The following is a 19,456-nucleotide window of genomic DNA, read 5'->3' as shown; positions in this document are numbered from 1 at the left end:
TGTGTTAAATTGATTTTCATTAGACATAATTTCTATTTGACCTGTGCAGAAGACGCAAGTTAGACATATTGTTAACAGACAGATAAAAGAGGAAACTTTGAAACATTGCATCAAATTTGAGATAAACTGAGGTAATTCCACCCACACTCTAGACGCAGAGTGAGATAGTCAGAGTTCGATTCATCTCTATAATTATACCTATAAACATGGTCACCCCTCCGTCATCTCCAAGGTGTCTCCCATGTGAGGAGCTATGAGTAAAGAAAAAGTCACCTTTATCGGAGCCCGGAGTGGGAGGAACATCAGTGTCTACCCCCTGGGAATAAGTCATTTGTTGGTGGCTGCAAATATCCATAATCAGTTATCTATTTGCACAACATAGTGAATTGCCCACAAAATTATGTCTGTAAAAGCACAAAAATTTTAAAATAATAATTATATACTGAAAATAATACTGAAAAGTTCCACATTATAGTATATTAATGTATGGTAGCAGTAATTACCATTTGTACTGTTTTTTTGTTTGTTTTTTATAACTGTTATGACTCATATTGTCTTTATTGGTGAATAAAGGGCATGTCTCATGATTCATAGCTAGCCCTTAACTGGATTTGTCCGATTTATATTTAAACTTTAACTTCTGCCTCTCATAAAGAGAAAGTATCACCTTTGTTTGGGTACAGAGCTGTTTTATTCACATCACACGTATACACTTATAGACACTATAGAAGAATTTACTAATGTAAGACATTTAGAAGAGCTCGCTATAAACAAAGTTGCTTTCACTGCACTTGTTCAGTGTTGCCATCTTTCCAAAACGAATGCATTGCACACACAGGAAACTAAGGGACAAGGCAAAACAACCTTGAAGCTCATACAATTAATAATAAAAATGAAAATACATGCTAAGTAAAAGCTAGCTTTTAACTGGACTTTAGAATGTGAATGTGAATTTATAGTTTAAGGCATAGCTAGATAGATCATGGCAATATAGTCTCATGGGAATTAATTTCAAGGCTACTACTTTGACCTACATGTTGCTGCTAGATTGTTTCTGAATGACAAGTGTCATATTTCAGAGTTTATATTTTGTTTAGTTTTTTCATGTTATGGTGTGTGCCTAGTGTGTACCATCTGACCGGCATATAGGTTATTGCTTTAGGACCAGCGGACGTTGAGGATGTTTTCAGAAAGCAAGGGTGATATTAGGAGTAATAGCTATGATTCTTGTATGGACTACAAAAATATACCATTTTAATAGAAAGAGTGTAACACAATAGGCAGCTGAAGAGCATGTACATCAATAGAGCATAATTTAAGAAGGCACAGAAGAGACATGCTCATTTGTGTCTAACATATCTAATGCAGTTAAATAATTTCAGTTATATGTTATATCCAGAACTCTTAAAATGGATTTTGTGTTTGTGTGTGTGTGTGTGTATATATATATATATATATATATATATATATATATGTATATTTTATGGAAATTAATGTGTAACAGGTTATACAGGGTTAACAAAACTGTTTCTGCAGCTGCAGTACAAGGTAACTTGGCTTATAACTGTTCACCAGCTGGGATCGCAAAGGAAAAATATTATTTTTTGCTGTTGAATGTTTGAGCTTAGCAGCGCAATAACAGAATGTACCATCACATCTCCGTGTTACAAGAAAAAATGCTGATCTCTTCTTCTGTACATTACTGGTAGATTTTTATTGGGGAATACATGGATGACGAAAAAACTGTTCATTCATTGAACTGGTAAACACACATACACATCTTAAAGGCACATGTATAAAATAAGTATTGTTTTCAGCCTAAGCATTACTCTAGTTAAAATAGATCCGTCTTTTGGGTAGTTTCCAGTTGCAAAATCTAGCTCAAACTGTTCATCAGTTCATTGTTAATAGTTTTAATTAAGATGCCAGTGGAGCTATTTGAGCCACATAACGTCTTTCTTTTAATATGAAGTTGCTGATAGCTTTCTTTATAACTTAAGTATACAGGTACATGTAAAGCTGAAAGGATGGGCGTGATAAACGAGTGGTGCAAAGTCTGACAATCTACATGCATTCTGGAAAATATTATAGGATGTTACTGAAATTGATGTTTACTTTAGATTTTTAATAAATCTTGTTTACCCTCTAGAACTGTCTGCACGCTGCTTTAGACTTGATTAATGGCTTTCAGTATTTACTTTAAACATTGCAAAATGGCAACCAGTGATTCAATATCTTTCCGTCTTCCATTACACACAGGATTTATGAAATGCCCAGTCATCTAGACGTTGGTAATGATGTAGAATGCTTCACAGAGTCTAAACATCTTCATTTGTAAGATCTCTAGACACTGCCTTATAAGCCTTTTGATATAAAATTAAGGAAAAACTAGGTTGCCAATGGCCGCTAGTGAGCAGCCCCTATTTCCGTAACGGAAGAGTAGACTTAAAGGTGCATTGTGCTATTAGATCTTTACCATCAAAAAATAATTTTCTGCAAGGCATTTTATTTACAAACAAGGAACGCCATTTATTGAACCTAACAATCTCCAGAAGAGAGTTTGCCAATAGATGGTGTGCGAGTGTAAAGGTAACAAAAGAACTTGAACTTGGGGGGCGGGGCCGGGCCGCCGAGCTGAGCGGTCGCAGGACAGCTCAGCTCCTGCACATAGGGCCGCAAATAGCCCACAAAAAGCCAATAAAACGCACTTTTAAGGGGAAATCCCGGCAACTACTTACCTGCGACCCTCGATGTAACCGGGCTGCCGAGCTGAGGTGAGGCTTGCTCCCGCAGTTCTAGTCCCTCGGAGGATGGGGCCCGCTGCACCAGGCGAGACCCATGCTGGCGGTGAGTGAAGCGGACGGCCGCCGCAGCACTATCCCGCCCGACGGAGCCCGACCCGCGTGAAGAGCCGGCGGATCCGGTCCTGCTTCCCCCCCACCGGACCGGGGGGGTGATCCCGGTCCAAACCAAACCGAGCCAGACTCCTCTACCCTCGGAGACACGGATAACGGGTAACCCGCGACCAGCACACAAGATGGCGGTGACCATGCGAGCACAGCAAGCTACCTCGAGCACAGGCCGACCAACAGCCTTCCTGTATTCCTGCATGAGGGGTAATGCCACACGGGGTCCCACACACCCAGAGATGCCCCTGACTTATGTCACCCTCCAACTACCACACCGATGCATGCCACTGTTTAGAGGCCCGCTCACTCTTCTTCTGAGCCGGGCGCTCACAGGGGAGGAATTTTCCCCCCACAGCCTGCCATACACCCAGGGAGAAGCCGGGGAAACTCCTGCTGTTTCGGCACTGATACCTTTAGCCGAACAACTGACCGACTACTGTACCGACCCAGCGGAACCCTGGGCCCACGGACCTGGTGATGGGCCCAATGGCAAAAGGCAAGAGCACCTACACAGGCCTCAGGCCGAAGACCAGCGGCCCTAGACAGCAGGGCAGCCACCAAAGGGAACGCGGCGTAGCGACGCCAGCCCACAGCGACCATCAGCGGACCCCGGGGCGCACATCAGCGGACTGACACCTAAGACCTACAAGCCAGGAATCGGCATGGGCCAAATGGGACTGTTCTGTGGACTAGTAATACCTGTTCTCTCTACGTCCCCCTGCAGGAACTCTCACCAACTCACGCTTTGGTTAACCAGTTATGCCACCCCTCACTGATTCTGGAGGGGCTACCATAAAGAAGCCTGCTACCAATCTTGTCTCCCTGCTTACCGCATGGTATAATGTTATCTGGGCTGCAGAGATGCTTTTGCCAGCTAGCTTAACGTGATCTCCCATATAAGCATGTCTTTAAACTGTATGTAACCTATGGTGTCGTTTTACCGTGATTTCCAGTAACCAACACTGCAGAATCTTATGTGCCCTACTATACCTTTTACTGTAATACCCATAGTGTGACATCAATACTTACAATAGCAAACGTAGTAAAGCAGGTACACCCATCTAAAGCGAGGACACTCAACGTAAATGTTAAATTAATGCTCTTATCTGATTGATATTCATTTGTATTAACAAAAAAAAAAAAGTGCTCTGTTCATCTATTACCCTATGTAACAAATGTTTTGAAACCTACGTATGGAATGCCGTTGGGGTACCATACGTAAGCATGTAATTACTATAAGCACTGCAAAAATAAAGATTTACAACAAAAGAACTTGAACTTTAAAAAAAAATTATGATTGCTGTTGTTATTTTTTTTTTTTTTTTGTAAATCTGTTTTTATTGGAAAGTAAAGCAAGCAGGTAGTACATATGTTAAGAAGATTTGCAATTTGGGACACGCAAGTCTCCAACATATCGTCAGTTTGAGGATACTATTCACTTCATGTTAAGGTTACTGGCTAGGTCGGGGATTAAAGCTGTAATACGATCCCCTGTTTTTTGTTTTTTTTGGCTTGTTAGCCGAGTCCTTTCCATGTCCCTCAGTCTGCACCTCTCCGCGGGGCATTGGGTATCTATCTCTGAAACTAGTGTGTGTTGATTGCTGTTGTTATTATTGTTAATGTTGTTGGGAAGGTTTAAGGGAGATAGTGTATATGAGAAAGGCTTGCTATGCTGGGAAACTGTCCACAAAATAATTAAGATGTCTGGGCCACAGATGAATAGGTCATTCATAACTCATGGCCATGTGATCAGAAGTGGTGGAGTTTGGGGCTAAAGTGAAGTCATTGTATTTCTGTTAGAATTATCATTTTTATAAGATACTTAAAAGCAATAAAGAAGGCCACCAAACCAGTATATAAAAGAAATGTATTTGGATTTATCATTCATTGTGAATCAAAAACAACTGCAGCTTTCTTCCTGGGCATGGAGCCCTGAGGGGTTCTTAACGACTTACCTGTCTACTTCACTGGAGAGTTCACCATAGTCACCAATATGAAATAAATGGGGGCAGAAAGAGCTTACTGGGGACATTGGAGGTATGGAGCATAAGGGGCTTCGCAGTCACTCTCTGTTTCACCATTCTCCACAAGCCTTTACTATAAATATTCTGCGTTGGATACTTTCCTTGAGATTTGGCTAACCTCAGGCTTCCTGCTACCTGGGCTAAAGATGTGGACTCTGACTTTTGATGACCAAGCTTTTTATCTAATTATATGTGTCTCCCTGGTGGTCTTATATTTGTTTCTGATATAAGTGCAAATAATGATAAGGGTTTACTTAAGCTCCATGCGCTGTTTATTATCGCCTGCTTACATTTTACAACCAAAAAAAACAAAAAACTGTGTGCTTTAACCTATTCTATATACTTGTACTATGACATCACTAGTGTGATTCATTTATTCATATAGCATGCTCTGTATTATGAGCATTCACCTCAATAAAAAAAAATTACAGACAAAACCCACTGCAGCTACTTATTATTGGTTAACACTAGGTAACAATGGTATCGTTGGTGAACACAAATAGAAGGAATAACTTTTAGGGATAGATTTAATCTATTCCAACTAATGTATGCATTGTTTTAAGCACATCAGTTAAGGTACATACTTTATAGATTGGTCATACTATGTACACATAGGGCTGCTAAAAGCATCACTCAGCAGGCATAGGTTAAACATTTGTAGTCTATCAGATGCACTGAATAGCAGACCCCATAAACCCAGGTTTAAAAATGAGTGGGGATTTCCTGACTTGTGGGAGTATTTGCACGAACCTTGGATCACCCTTCAATTACGTTGCTTTGCGCTCTGTAGTGGGCACAGTGACAATTAGCCCTTTTCTCATATCACAGTAGAGTTAATGTTTTCAGGTAGATCCCGTTCCAACTGTCCCTCCCTCTGGAAAGTGCGAAGCATAATCACAGAACAAAAGGATCATTGAAAGAAATGCTAAGCAACAATAGAGATGTGCATCTTTATAGTTGGAAAAGAATGTGTCAACAGGCAGAAACAGCGATGGAATTTGATTATTGTTTGTAGAAGGGAAATGGTTATTTAAATGAAAATAAAGTTTTTACGTTAATGTAAGTAATTAGAGTATCTCTGGTTCAGATATTTGTAAAGTGCGTGCTGAATTAATGCTGGTAAAGTATGTGAGGGGTAAGAATTTGTCTTTTAATTAAATGTAAGAATTTCTAGCCTTTAATAAACGTTATATAATACAAGAGGGTTATTCACTAATCAAAAAGATTTCGGTTAAATTGTACAAGTATGAAAATGTAAAAAGGAGAAAGGTACAGTCTGTGGCGCTAGAACGGTAGCAGCTAGGACACACTGGTGGGCACAATCACATAAATCCCACAAGAACAAAGATACACAGAAACAAAAGTAGTGTGCAGCGCAAATATAGAAGACACACAAATATTTATAGATAATACATGCACAGTGGGTAAATGTGTGATAATAATGGATGAGATAAATACCCTAGTATCGATCAATCTTAGTAGATCACAAGCATTTATTAGAGTCTGTTTAAGAAACTGGCTCAGGTAGTGTCGCTTTAAGGAGATCTACTAAGATCTACTAAGATTGATCAATACCATTATTATCACACATTTACCCACTGTGCATGTATTATCTATAACTATTTGTGGGTCTTCTATATATGCGCTGCACACTACTTTTGTTTCTGTGTGAGTTTGAAAATGTATCTATCTCAATCCTGGACGTCTGATGGCAATAAGAGTTTACGGTTTTGAGAAAACTTAATAGACTAGAATGTGAAGATACTGATTGGTGGAGCCTATTCCTTGTCTGAATGGGGTTTGTCTGCTGCTCATTTCATTATCTATATAAAAAGGGATTACTTTGGTCTACATTTCTTTTAAATTAATAGATGGTTGTCGGCAGGTAAGATTATTTTTCCACATATAAACTGTGATTGTTATTGGTGTATTTGTAACATACATAATTGGATTGTAGTTCTATTGTGTGCAGGTGGAAAGGTAGAAATTGTACTTGATTTTGCTGCTCAGTTATGTATAGTTTTTGCCAAAACATATGATAATAAATTTCAGCATTTTGCATTTTACTAATCCCCCCGTCTGTCCCACACTCTTAATCAAAAATATTTCCTTTTTTTTGTACCTGCACATGTGATGACACAGCCACCTATCTGTCCATCCCTCCTGTAAAAGACTTGTATGTGTGTTTGCAAAGCACGGCGAAGATGTCTTAAGTGCCACTTTAAACATTTGACTTAGTTTTTTCTTAGATTTCTAAAAAATCAATGCCGCATAGCCTACCTGCCTGAAATGAAACAATTCATTACGTATATAATATTGTGTGAAATAGGAACCTTGCTTTTGCACCTGCAATTACCTGCCATTAGAAACAGGCTTTGTTTTGTTTCTCCTCATCAATTTCATCATTATCCAGTTTGCACAAAAAAGTCCAATGTGAAATGAAAGAGCATCAATTTGTATGCTCCATATGTTTCTCTTGCATATCTTGTACAAAATATAGAATCATAAATTGCTCACAAAAAATGATTTGCTTCCATGTTGATCTTGATGATGATATTCCCATCCTTCTTTTTTGGGGGCACTACTCCTCAAAAATGTGCAATGCTTAATGTAAAGTGGTAGACGACTCACATTTAGGGTTATGCAGTGAGGTCTGGGATGAAATCACACACCAGTTTTTTCAGCCCGGAGAATAGATGTTTGGCTCAGTGACCCAGCAAAGATGTGTCAGGCAGACTAGATGGGCTGAATGGTCTTTATCTGCTATCACATGCTATGTTTCAATGTTTAAGTTCTTTAGTTCAAACCCGTAGAGTTCTTGAGTTAGTTGACTAACAGAACACGATCACATAGAGCACCAACATGGCAATCACAAAACATGCACATCCATATGGCACTCATGCAAAGCATCATGCATCATCACTTACACAATCCATTCCTGAATTTAGAGAAACACAAGTATGTGGTGGAAAACCAATTTTAAGGAACGTTTTGTGTCTCTATTTCATGAACTATTACACTAGATGTAGGTTGCCTGTATACACATAGATAACATACATTCACAGATGACTTACAGATCTTAACCCCTTAAGGACACATGACATGTGTGACATGCCATGATTCCCTTTTATTCCAGAAGTTTGGTCCTTAAGGGGTTAAATAAGTACACTTTCTGATATGATCTGTTTATCACTGTTCAGTTCTGCAATAAAGTCAATCAGTTCCAAACTCTGTCCAGTAATAATATAAAAAGCTATTCTCTATTCTCTTAAATCATGAAGTCTGATGCAGCAGTTGCATACTTGGATTGCTCTGTAAGCTTTTTTTTTTTTCAAGAGTAGAAACACTCCTTAGAAGGGAAGCTGACACTATTTGTGGAACGTGCTCTTATTTAGAAGCCATATTGAAAGTCTGTGCTGTTTGATTTGGGCTGACAGGAAATGCCTGTTTCCTATTCTCTCCATTTCATATATATAGCTGACCGTGTCCTTTGCTGTGACCATGGTGAAGATTGTGGCACAAAGGCATGTTACCGCCATAGCTGTGTTGCTGTTACATCCATAGAATACATTTTTCTTACTCTATGCTTTTAGCCATTTCAGGGTGAAATGTCTTGCATCATCAACACGTATGACCTAACGACTGAGTTGTGGGCATTACCTTATCAGAATGTGGTGGTTGCAAAACCCCTCAAGTCTAACAGATTTATTAACTAAAGTGGGAATTGACAGGAATTCAAAGTACATGGCAAAATTAAGGTGAAAATAGCCAAACTGCAAACGGAATAGATTACATTTTGGAATTCACTTTATATTTCCAGCAATTCCCACTTTAGTGAATAACATTATTAGTATATATTTGTATATTTTTATAATGAGCAAACAGTAAATTAAACTATTGAACAGTTTCCAAATGATGTTGTTTTTTTATGGTTTGTTTTTGTTTTTTGTAAATGTTTATTTTTGCAGTGCATAATACAAACAAGCCTGTAATGCCCCAACAGCTATAGCAAGCCCATCAATGTACATAGTAAAATAGATGCGTGGCATTTTGACTTAACTGCACTAATTTTATGTTTTAACAATTCAGGCTAGGCATATATGTCTAATACAGTGGCTGAAACTAAGCTAGTAGACACATGAGACAAGTTAGACATTAATAGTAAATAAAACATGCTCATGTACTCAGTGTTACCTTGTCTAGTTAGGGTAGAATAAAAGAAGTGTACTAGCTTTGTGGTTTGTAAAGTGAGCTTAAATCTATGATTAGAGCTGAGCTGGACTGCTAGAATAACTAGAAATTAGTAGTACACCCATGAGCCACCCAAGTGAGAAGAACTAATTACCCCAAATTTAACAGATTATGCTTAGTAGATTAAATTAAAAGAAAAGAAAATAGAAGCTTGAATTATAGGGACTGGAGCCGTAATTTAGGCAGGTGATGCAATGGGACACAGCTGAACATCCAGTGTACTGATCAACCTATGCCCTTCATGGGCAGGACATAGTTTCCCTGGTTTGTTCTGGTCTGCAGGTCTTGTATCATAGATTTTAGCATCCGGCCCCATGCCTGCAGTGGGGATTCCCATCTCTATTTGTCCCGCTTCAACAGCGTCCCCTGTGTTATATGCATGCCTTGCCTCGGTGCCGGCTTGTACTTCTCCCTCTTCACAGGCCGCCTTCGCTATCCCAGGTGTGTCGCTTGAATTCCAGGAGTCGCCGTTTGGCATTTGTGTTGTCTGGACATACTGAGCGGTACACGTTCAGCTTGTGGAACGGGTGTATTTTGCCTGGCTTTCAATTTCTACCAGAAGGCAGTGAATATTTGATCTAGTCTGCTGAGTAGGGATGGTGTGCTTCTATGCGGGAGCACACGTGACATTCCCCATATTGGCGGGACTGATGTCCGCTGAATTGAAACCAAACCCCAACAAATCCGGGGAGCCTTCAGGGTGTGGGCTGGGATCACCCCCACCAGCCCAAAGGGGGGGATTGCGGGGCATTAGCTGCATGCACACGTCCGAGATCGGCCGTATCTCCCATCCTCAGCATGTATCAGGCCCTTTGGGCTGCAATCGAAAGCTTCCGCTGGACAGCAGTAAATGACTATGGAAAACTCTTCCAAGACAGTCACTCAGTGCAGGAGACCAAGATTATGCTGCCAGCCCCAGATTCAGAGCCGAAATAGCAGCGTTCATAAGTTTAGTTTTACTTTTTGTTAGGAGCAGTCTGGAAGTGCATGCAAATGCCATGACAGTCCGGCCCCACCCCCTTTGTTTTTTAAGTTCAACTAGTATCACGTGACAGTTAAAGGAGTCCCAGTGTGGCTGTTTAGATAATTGGCTCAAGTTTTCTCACTTTGAAAAGGTTATTTTACTCCTCTTTTTTCCAACACCGCGCTGGTCTCACCGCAGATGGCTCCACCTCCATAGCCGAGATAATCAAAAGTGATGATGATTTCAGCCAATACAATGCTTTCCAATAGGAAAGCATTGGGAGCCTATTGCACATGTGCAGCAATCAATGCATCTCAATAGGAAACGTTCAGCGCCTCCATGCTTCATGCAGAGACGCTGAACGCCAGTGCACTGGACTAGGAAGCACCTTTTAGGGGCCGTCTGAATGACTGCCACTAGAGGTGTTACTGGGCACTAATGTAAACACTAGCTTTTCTCTGAAAATGCAGGATTTAAATGATTTTGTTATTGTTTTTTTTCAGAAATTACAATCCAAAATGTACAAACCTTTTTTTCTGCCTGTAATATCACCAAAGTCAGAAATGTATTATCTTAAAACCAGGCCTAAAACTTTGATTGTTAATCTCACACTTGTACATTGGCAGACTTTTCCATTACATCACAGGTTAAAAGTTACAGACAAACAAGTGCATTGATGATGCTAATAGATATAGTTGTGTCATTAACGTATTAAGTTCAATTTGGACATTGCAGTATCGATATATTTTTGTCCGTTGATTAATTGTTAAAAAATAGTTTCAAGGTTCTTGAGGTGTTGAATTTTCAATATTCCTGTTACAGTGGCAATAACTCCTGTTCAATTGGCATTATGAATGTGTAAACCTCACAGAGAGAATTGTAAGAGAATTCAAAATAAATGTCTAAGCTTAGACTAAAATAACCAAACTTGTAGCCAAAGTATAGCTGACTTGGAGAATTATTCCAGTTCGGTTACTTTTCCCTTAAATTTTAAATTTACTTTGAACTCCAGACAATTCTAACTTTAGTAAATATTCATTTGAGTGTTGAACATAAGGCCTGGGTCCCATTTTGCAGGTCTGATATATGTGTTAAAAGTTACTAATGTATTGATAAATACTGGTATGAAATTACAGTTTCCCTATATGTCATCACAAAACACCTCAACTGATTTATGTCTAACATGAAATAATGTTATCATTGTTTCTGTTTTAAAGGGACACTATAGGTTCCTTAGACCATGTAATCTCATTGAACTGGTTTGGGTGCATTGCCCCCATCCCCTTAGCTCTGCAGTTTTAGAGAAACTGCCTAAGACTGCCTTTAGTTGCTTTCTACCAGACAGCCACTAGAGGCGCTTCCTGCTGTTGACTCTGTAAAACTACACTGGACATCACAATGCTTTGCAAGAGGACATCAAGCATGAAGCAAAACTTCATAGGAAATCATTGAGTCAGTGCTTTCCTATAGGGAAGTCCTAATGTGTGTGTGGCGCTCGCTGCGCTTGCACATTAGGTACCCCTGATTGGCTGATGTCAGCAGAGGAGGAGCCTGACTAGGTAAAGGTTAAAAATAATTTTTACCCCTAGATTTGCTGGGGGCAGAGGGACACTGCAGTACTAGGAGTTTTGTATTCCTAACAGTATAGTGTTCCTTTAAAGCGCAGCTGTTTACTTGCTCATGTCTTAGTTTGATATTCTCAAAATCGTTTTGCTGCTTACAAACAAATACAAATGAAGTTGTATATAACTTTTGTTAAGCTTTTTGTTGACTTTCAATATATTGTAACAAGGTGTCCCCTGATGAAAATGTAATTTGCTATAATTTCCTATACAGGTGGTCCTCAGTTAGTGACCTACCTGTTTTACGACGGCTCGCACTTATGACCAGGCATAAGTGTGAGCCGTCGTGGGGATTCCCTGCTCTGGTGCACATGTCTATGTTCGGGGAAACTTCCCCAAACATAGACGAACGCATGAGAGCAGGGAATCCCTCTAATCTGTGTTTGGGAAAATTTCCCCGAACATAGATTAGAGGGATTCCCTGCTCTGGTGCATTCGTCTATGTTCGGGGAAGTTAACCTGAACATAGACCAGTGCACCAGAGCAGGGAATCCCTTAACTCCTACCGACCAATTCGTTCTACGACCGGGTCGTAGGAACAGAACCCGGTCGATAAGTGAAGAGTGTCTGTATAGCACTAGTCCTTAAGACGAAGATTATCTCAACCCCATGAATACCAGTATAGCTACAGTGAGCTTCTAGTAACAATTTGACATAATTAAATAACATTTGGCTAGAAATAATGAAATTATATTTTTATATTTCACAATTTATGGTGGATGCATGAGACTAGGCACAATAATGGTGCGTTATTAGCAGACTGCACGCATTCCTTACTTTAAATGCTGTTGTGCTCACTTCTTGGATATAAGCTTATTTAGCTAGGAGGATTGAATAAGCCCTTGGTAGGAAGTGGTAGAATTAAAGTCCCGTTAGGTTACATTGAGCATAGTATGTAGCCCAGCAGAATAGAATCAGAGGTTTAGTAAATCTTTCCATGATTACCTGTTAATAAACCTACACCGTAAAGCACACTGAAGCTGTGATTTTGAACTATTGTTTTTTAATTTGTCTCATCTGCCTAGTGAACTATATTTCTTTGCTTTTCCATATGTATTTATCATTCTAGCAGTGGCCTTTTTTAACTCAAACATTTTGTAGATTTACTTTATGAAAAGCAACCAAAAAAGTATAGCTTGTGTATGTGATGATGTAGATAATCATTCTGGTGATCTATAATAACAATAAGTACAATACGTGTGTCAATGTTTAATCAATAAATTGATGTGGGTATTTGGGAAGAGGGGCTTTAAGATTTTAATGATTTTAACTGAGCAGTCTCTGTTTTACTGATAGGTTCGCCATCGGTGGTGTGAACTGGTAATAAAGCATAAATTCACAGCGGCCTATAAGGATGTGGAAACATTCCTACATGAAGATCAGGTACCGGATGTTTTGTATATCTTGTTATGAAGTTGCTAACTGTATCATGTTGTGGTTTTTGGCAGAGCTAATTTTAGTAAATGTTTCGCTGAAAGTAGCAGACCTTTTTATAAAATGCTAAAAAGTAATGTTACAAATGCTTGTTACAAGAAATATGTGATTGTTAGATTTATGTCCGGGTGGAAAGTTAAGCACAGAGTCTTTTCATAATTGTATTGGGGGACAACTTCCCAGCGTCTTGATGTGGGTTTAGTGGTTTGCTAAAGGAAGCCTGAGTGGGTGGCATGACTTTCAAAAGTGGGCTTGTGGACATAATATGTGTCTGTTATGTAATCCTGTATACACATGCTGACATCAAGGAAAATGGTAAAGCTAGAGTGTAAGGTTTCCTCAGATATATTCTGTTTGGTATAATCAAAATAAGGGAAATGAATCACCTCTTTTATTATTTTTTTCTTTTTTTTATATATATACATTCTTGATGGGATCACTTTAAATTGACCTATCCATGTTATACCATATAGCACCCATTCTCCCAAGCAAATCTGTACTGTGTGTTTTCAAACTCCTATTTAAAGGGTGTAGCAACGTATGATCCTTACATAAAGTATTGTGTAAAAATGTCCCCAGTTTCGGTTTTCCTACCCTTTACAGATATTCAACTAGCACCCAGTCAACATCTTGCCCCTCCTTATCTCAATGTCACCCACCAACACAATGTCACTAAATATCTACACTATATACTCCTTCCCAATTTACATCCCTACATTATCCTCTCTTCTAAACCTCATTTCTCTATCAAGTAATCCCCTAATTAAGTAACTTTGCACCCCTTACATCTTCATTACAGTGCCCACACGTATACCTATATGATTTATCTCCAGAACTTAGCCACACAATTATACTTTCATTACATATTTACATAATGCCCTGTTTTCTTACGACAACTTAGCCAAAAGCATGCATATATATATATATATATATTAGTTACATATAACACACCACTGTTACCTTACTTTTCATTGCACACCTCAATACTACAATACGCAGTTTTATGAGAATACACATCCTGATGTCATAACACTACACCTTGTGGGCACTTAGCAGGTTACAAAACAGCAGTGACAGAAGTGTATGCAATAGATGTTGTGTTTCAGATGAAGAAAGCAATAGTTGTTTTTTTGAAATTCTGATAGATGAAAAGAGGTTTATAAGAGAAGGACTGAGACTCCCTAATCCCATAGATTTCTTTTTTTAGCACTAGCTAAACCAGCTTTGGGTTTGTTTGAAATTCCTGGCTGCTCTCAAACTACAACATGTGTTACTTGCACTGACTTGTATCTTTGATTGCGAGATAGAAGCATAAAGTCCTCTAGTGCTTGGGAAACCACGATAATAAAACAGAACAATATGTCTGTTCCTACCCTGAAGCCAAAGTCTAGCCTTTTTTTTTTTTCTTTTCTAAGCACTGTTCTAATATTACATTGCCCTTCCAGTAATTCTTCACCTGCACAGCGAGTGGTCCTCAGACCTGCCTATAGAAACTGCATGGTAGAGATGACGTTGGTTGCCTCTCCAGATTCACAAAGAATCGTAATAAAGAAACAGGCAATACTATTTTTCAATCCTCTTATGGTAGTATGAAGAAAACATTTTTGTGTTCCTGCTGTTTAGTTTATATATTTTGCATAGCATGTCAGGGAATAACGCCATCAAAGGGTCTATTGTAATAAGTGAGAGAAACAGTGATTTTGTTTTATACTTACATTTTTAAAAAAAATGGATTGATAGTGTCTTCTTATTGTGTAGGCTTATTTGTAATGTTTTCTATACATAACCATTATTGTATAGAATCAATAGATCATAACAAACTATGCCATGTAGTGAAGGTTCTGGTTCATTAATCATTATTTTTATTTTTCCAAATGAGCCAATCACTTAAAGTTTTACTCCAGGAACGTACAGAACATAGAGATGTATGTATTGGATCAACTGCTAAGGCATACAATTAGGATTTATTTAAACCAGTAGTAGCAAGTCGGTTGTGGGACACCAACAGGGTAGGCCTGAAAAAGAGGGCCCACTTGTTGAAAGAGATTAAAAAGGGAGAGGTGGGTTTACAAAAATGCAGGCAAAACATCAGTAGGAGGAGGCTATTAGGAGGGAGTAGCTATAGGCTGGTAACCCCTTACACAATTGTAAGCATTCTGCCTTATATTTGTTTATGGGAACAACTGCTGAGGCATACAATTAGGACTTATTAGGAGTTATACCAGTACTAGCAAGTCGGTTGTGATGTGCCAAATTATTATTTTAATTGAGTACTAGAAATGTGATGACTCTTGAGTTTTTCACTTTTCTATTACAGTTGGAACACATTACCTTCTCTGTTAGTTATAGAGGAAGTCGGTAACTATCTCCCCCCTTAAAAGCAGCAGAGAGCTGAGTGATGTATCAGTTGCTGCTATCTGTTCATAGTTGTGTTTGCCTCGCACACTGTTTTATAAGCATCACTTGCTTCTACACTATTTTCTCTAGAATCTCCACAATATAATGCAGGTAGACATTACTCGTTGGAATAATGTGGACTAAATGAACAGGAAAGGAGTGCCTGGCATCTCTGGCTACATTACCGTGTACGTTTGTCATGTGAGCAAATTCTTGTGCTTTAAAAATATATGAAGTAAGATTTGAAAAAGGTCCGTTCATTAATAAGAAAACTGTAGCTTTAATGGAGTCTTATGTTAAAAGGACTTTTATTTCCACTATTTTACCTCTTCAGCAAATAAAAAAGCCTTATTTAATTTCTTTGACATCTGATTGGGATGAAAAAGAAACTCCATACCATTTATAGCTGAAGGACACACTATTATAACATCTATTTCCATAATTGCTGTCTGTTATGTACTACGGATACATAGTTACAATCTCCAAAACAGTCTACAACCCCCTGGTAGTTATTTAAACAGCTGAAGCTGCCGTAGTACTTGCATAGCGTTGGGAAAGGCCTGCCTGTAAAGATGCCTCCTTCTTTTGTCCCCGGAATTCCTCAATTTGGTTATTATAGAAGAAAATAATGAGTCAGTTTGTGGTTGTTTTTTTTTATCAAAGCCATTTTTGGTCTGCTGACTGTACTTATGCAAAGATTTAGTATTTTCCTTTTGCAGCACGCAAAGATGGTGGTGTTGGGTGGGAACGGAATGGGGACATAAGAAACATGCTTGAGTGCTGGATGATCATGCGATAGAAATGTTTACTTGTTCTTTTCTTCTCAACAGGCCATGGGTGTGTATCTCTACGGAGAACTAATGGTGAACGAGAATGCCAGACAGCAAGAACTTGCACACAGATGCTTTGCTGCTGTCAGAGATCAAATGGATGTATCCTGTGTAAAAGTGGTGGGAGAAATGTTATTTTAGTGAAATTACTTCCATAGAGCGATACTGTGATTAAACCAGCCAAGCGCTCAGTGGGTTCTTCTTAACCTGAGTTAAACTTGACAGGATTAAGAGCGGCACTACGGCTAGATTACTTGTTCTAGCTTGGAATAGAACAATATTTTATTTGGCGCAGGGCCTTCAGGGAACTTGCAAGACACCAACAACAAAGGGGTTGTGATACTTTTTTAACGTGTGAATAAGAAAATCATGTGCCTAGACTGTCTGTAATGTGTCCTCTAAATTTTATAATTCTTTGTCTTTTTTCATATAAAAAAATAAATCCAGTTTTACTGGCGTACACAAAATATATCAGGTGCCTGCCTTGGAACATAATCTTTGTAAATGTTTCCCACATTGCGGTTCTATGTGTTGAGTGTTTTGTTCTTTTTGTGGTTTATACCTTAACACCTGTGATGTTTTATGAGCAGCAATCCTATTAATTCTATAAGACCACCAGGTGCATTGCAAGTGTCAGTATTTATGATCATTTTAAACTACTAATGTAAAATCTCTTCAAAATTAAGTTTTCATACTTGGTTCTTCACTCACACATTGGAATACCCTAAGGTAACCTCATTGTTTGCACATGTACATTTAGCACATTTAGTTTGCTGTGGAATGAAAGTCTTATGAAGTACAGCATATTTGACATAGTTGTCTAATGAAATAACACAACTCACTTACTGTTTATGCTGCTGTCTGCATAACTTTGGATAAGACTAGGTAGGAAATTGAGATGGTCACCTTTACAGGAATTTGTGCATATTTTAATTAGAGGGCTTCTCTTGCTTTGGTCTGCACAAAACAACCATTATGTGCCAAAATGCCCTATGCTTTGTTCTTTGTTGATGATTGGTGGTAAATGTTAACAATCACATTGCTCAAAAAATATTGTTACCAATATATTTTAAAAGATGTGATTGATATTCTTATAATGGGACTATGGTCGGGTACTTAGCTTGAGGTCCCTGAGGCATAAGGAGTACGGTAAGCTTTTATTGAGCAGATAAGAATCTCACATATTTTGTACATTTAAATTATTTTAACCTGTAGATGTTAGTCTGAGATTTCATACCCTTCTTATATAGTACCTAAATATAAAACTGCAAGCATACCAGGCAATAGGGCATCTGAGTAAATCTGTTTTACTAATGTCTGACACACTCTACAAATCCTGGTTAAATAAGACAAAATAAGACAGTTAGGACTATTCTACTGCAAAAAGATATATACATATATATCACACACACACACACTTGGGTGTATTCCAATTAATAGTGAAGTGGAGTTGAGTAACTAGTTCTCGGTTAAGTCCATTAAGTGGGACATTTCAATGTGACATTAACTAGGTAATTTCTTCTTATTTTTTTTTTTTATCACAAGCTTGTTTGTATTTCCGTATTTGGGATACTAGTTTATTTTGGTATAAGTAAATAAGTAAATGTTATACTTCCATGGTGACATATTATTTCTTGTATTCAATGTATTTAACATGGAAACATTTGCATATAGCTATTGCGCCTACCATATTTTGTCCTCATTGCTTAAATCTTTCTGCACTGGATTATATCTGCATTGTTCTACTGTCATACAACCATAATTCCATCTGAAACAGAAAGCTTAGGTGTATTCATGGTGTTTATCACACAAACTACCCGTGGCACTTGGTTTTGAATGTGTAGAATTGATGTTTTCAGATAATTCACACCTTTGCCTCCCTGGTGTGGTTGTTTGGGTTCCTGGCATGCTGATTTGTGAATTAAGAGTAAAATCACATTGCCAGGGATTACCACACAACCATGTCCTTGGCTGCTCTTCTGGAATAACTGGCTGAATGGAAACTATAAATATGTACAGAAGACCTGAAGATGTCTGACCATGAAACAAGGAAAAAAAAGACCCTCCAATCGACCACTTAACAAGACCAATAACGTTGACCTCTCTACCAAGGTGCAGAGCTTAGCTGATTGGTGAACAGTGATTAATTTCCTCTTTGTTCACAGTGGCTAAGTTCTGCACCTGAAGAGAGGATGAAATGGAATGCTTCCTGGAACCTAACCAAATAGAAGAGTCTGCTCATTTGAATTCTCTGGCATTATGTATCTTGTGATCAAAGATTTCATGAATGCTTTGTTTGAAAGTAATGCATAGTTTTATATAATTTATAATTGTTCCTTTTGGAACCTATACAGCCTGTGCACATTATTAAAGTGAAAAAACATGTTCCAAGTATGGTGTAAATTTACATAACTTCACGGTGGTTATCATTTGGCCTGTGGTTCGTTACTTATTGAGGCTGGACCTGCAGTTGTATTACACACGCAATGGACCAGTCCTCTTGTGCCTACTGAACTGATATCAGTTCTGTCTTATATACTGGCTCAGTTCAGCAGGAACAGGAGTCGGGCCCTTGAGCAAAACTCAGCCAACTGTTGTAAAGTTCCCAGAAGCACCACAGCCATATTTGTTTTTGGTGAAGCACAATGTTTTTTACTGTGGAGTTGTTGGTTTCCATGGTGAAGAACAGAGTAGATGATCATTTTACTGTTAATTGCTAAATGAATTTAGTTTTGCACATGGCTTTTTTTTTAGTTATTGCTTTAAATACATAGAATACAATTCTAAATGCCTTAAGTTTTGCAATCCAGATTTGTAGGTTAGGCTAATTGCAGCAGCTGTTACTGCTTTTTGTCTTGTTCTGTTTTTTGTGAAATGCATTTGTGTTATGTCCATATACAGATTCCATACATCCAAACAGGGCCTCGTTCTAAAAACTTATTTTTTATAAATATTTTTGTGTGTTGACAACATGACCTAGTGTTTATTGTCCCATGTTTTGTTTACACTATTTTGTTAGCTTGTA

General features: G+C 38.4%; 1 protein-coding gene across 1 annotated transcript in view; it reads left to right on the top strand.

The window, feature by feature from the left end:
• Nucleotides 1-16,898, top strand: part of AOPEP (aminopeptidase O (putative)) — a 579,895-nt gene extending 562,997 nt beyond the window's left edge. Inside the window, exons 15-16 of the mRNA XM_063454969.1 lie at nt 13,067-13,153; nt 16,432-16,898. Of these exons, the coding sequence (XP_063311039.1) occupies nt 13,067-13,153; nt 16,432-16,572 (228 nt within the window). The 3' untranslated portion in view covers nt 16,573-16,898. The remainder of the gene's footprint in view (nt 1-13,066; nt 13,154-16,431) is intronic.
• The last annotated feature ends 2,558 nt before the right edge of the window (nt 16,899-19,456 follow it).

The sequence above is a fragment of the Pelobates fuscus genome, chromosome 5, assembly GCF_036172605.1.
Source record: "Pelobates fuscus isolate aPelFus1 chromosome 5, aPelFus1.pri, whole genome shotgun sequence".
NCBI lineage: Eukaryota > Metazoa > Chordata > Amphibia > Anura > Pelobatidae > Pelobates > Pelobates fuscus.
Note: the sequence above shows the minus strand (reverse complement) of the source record. Positions and strands in the feature narration are given on the sequence as shown.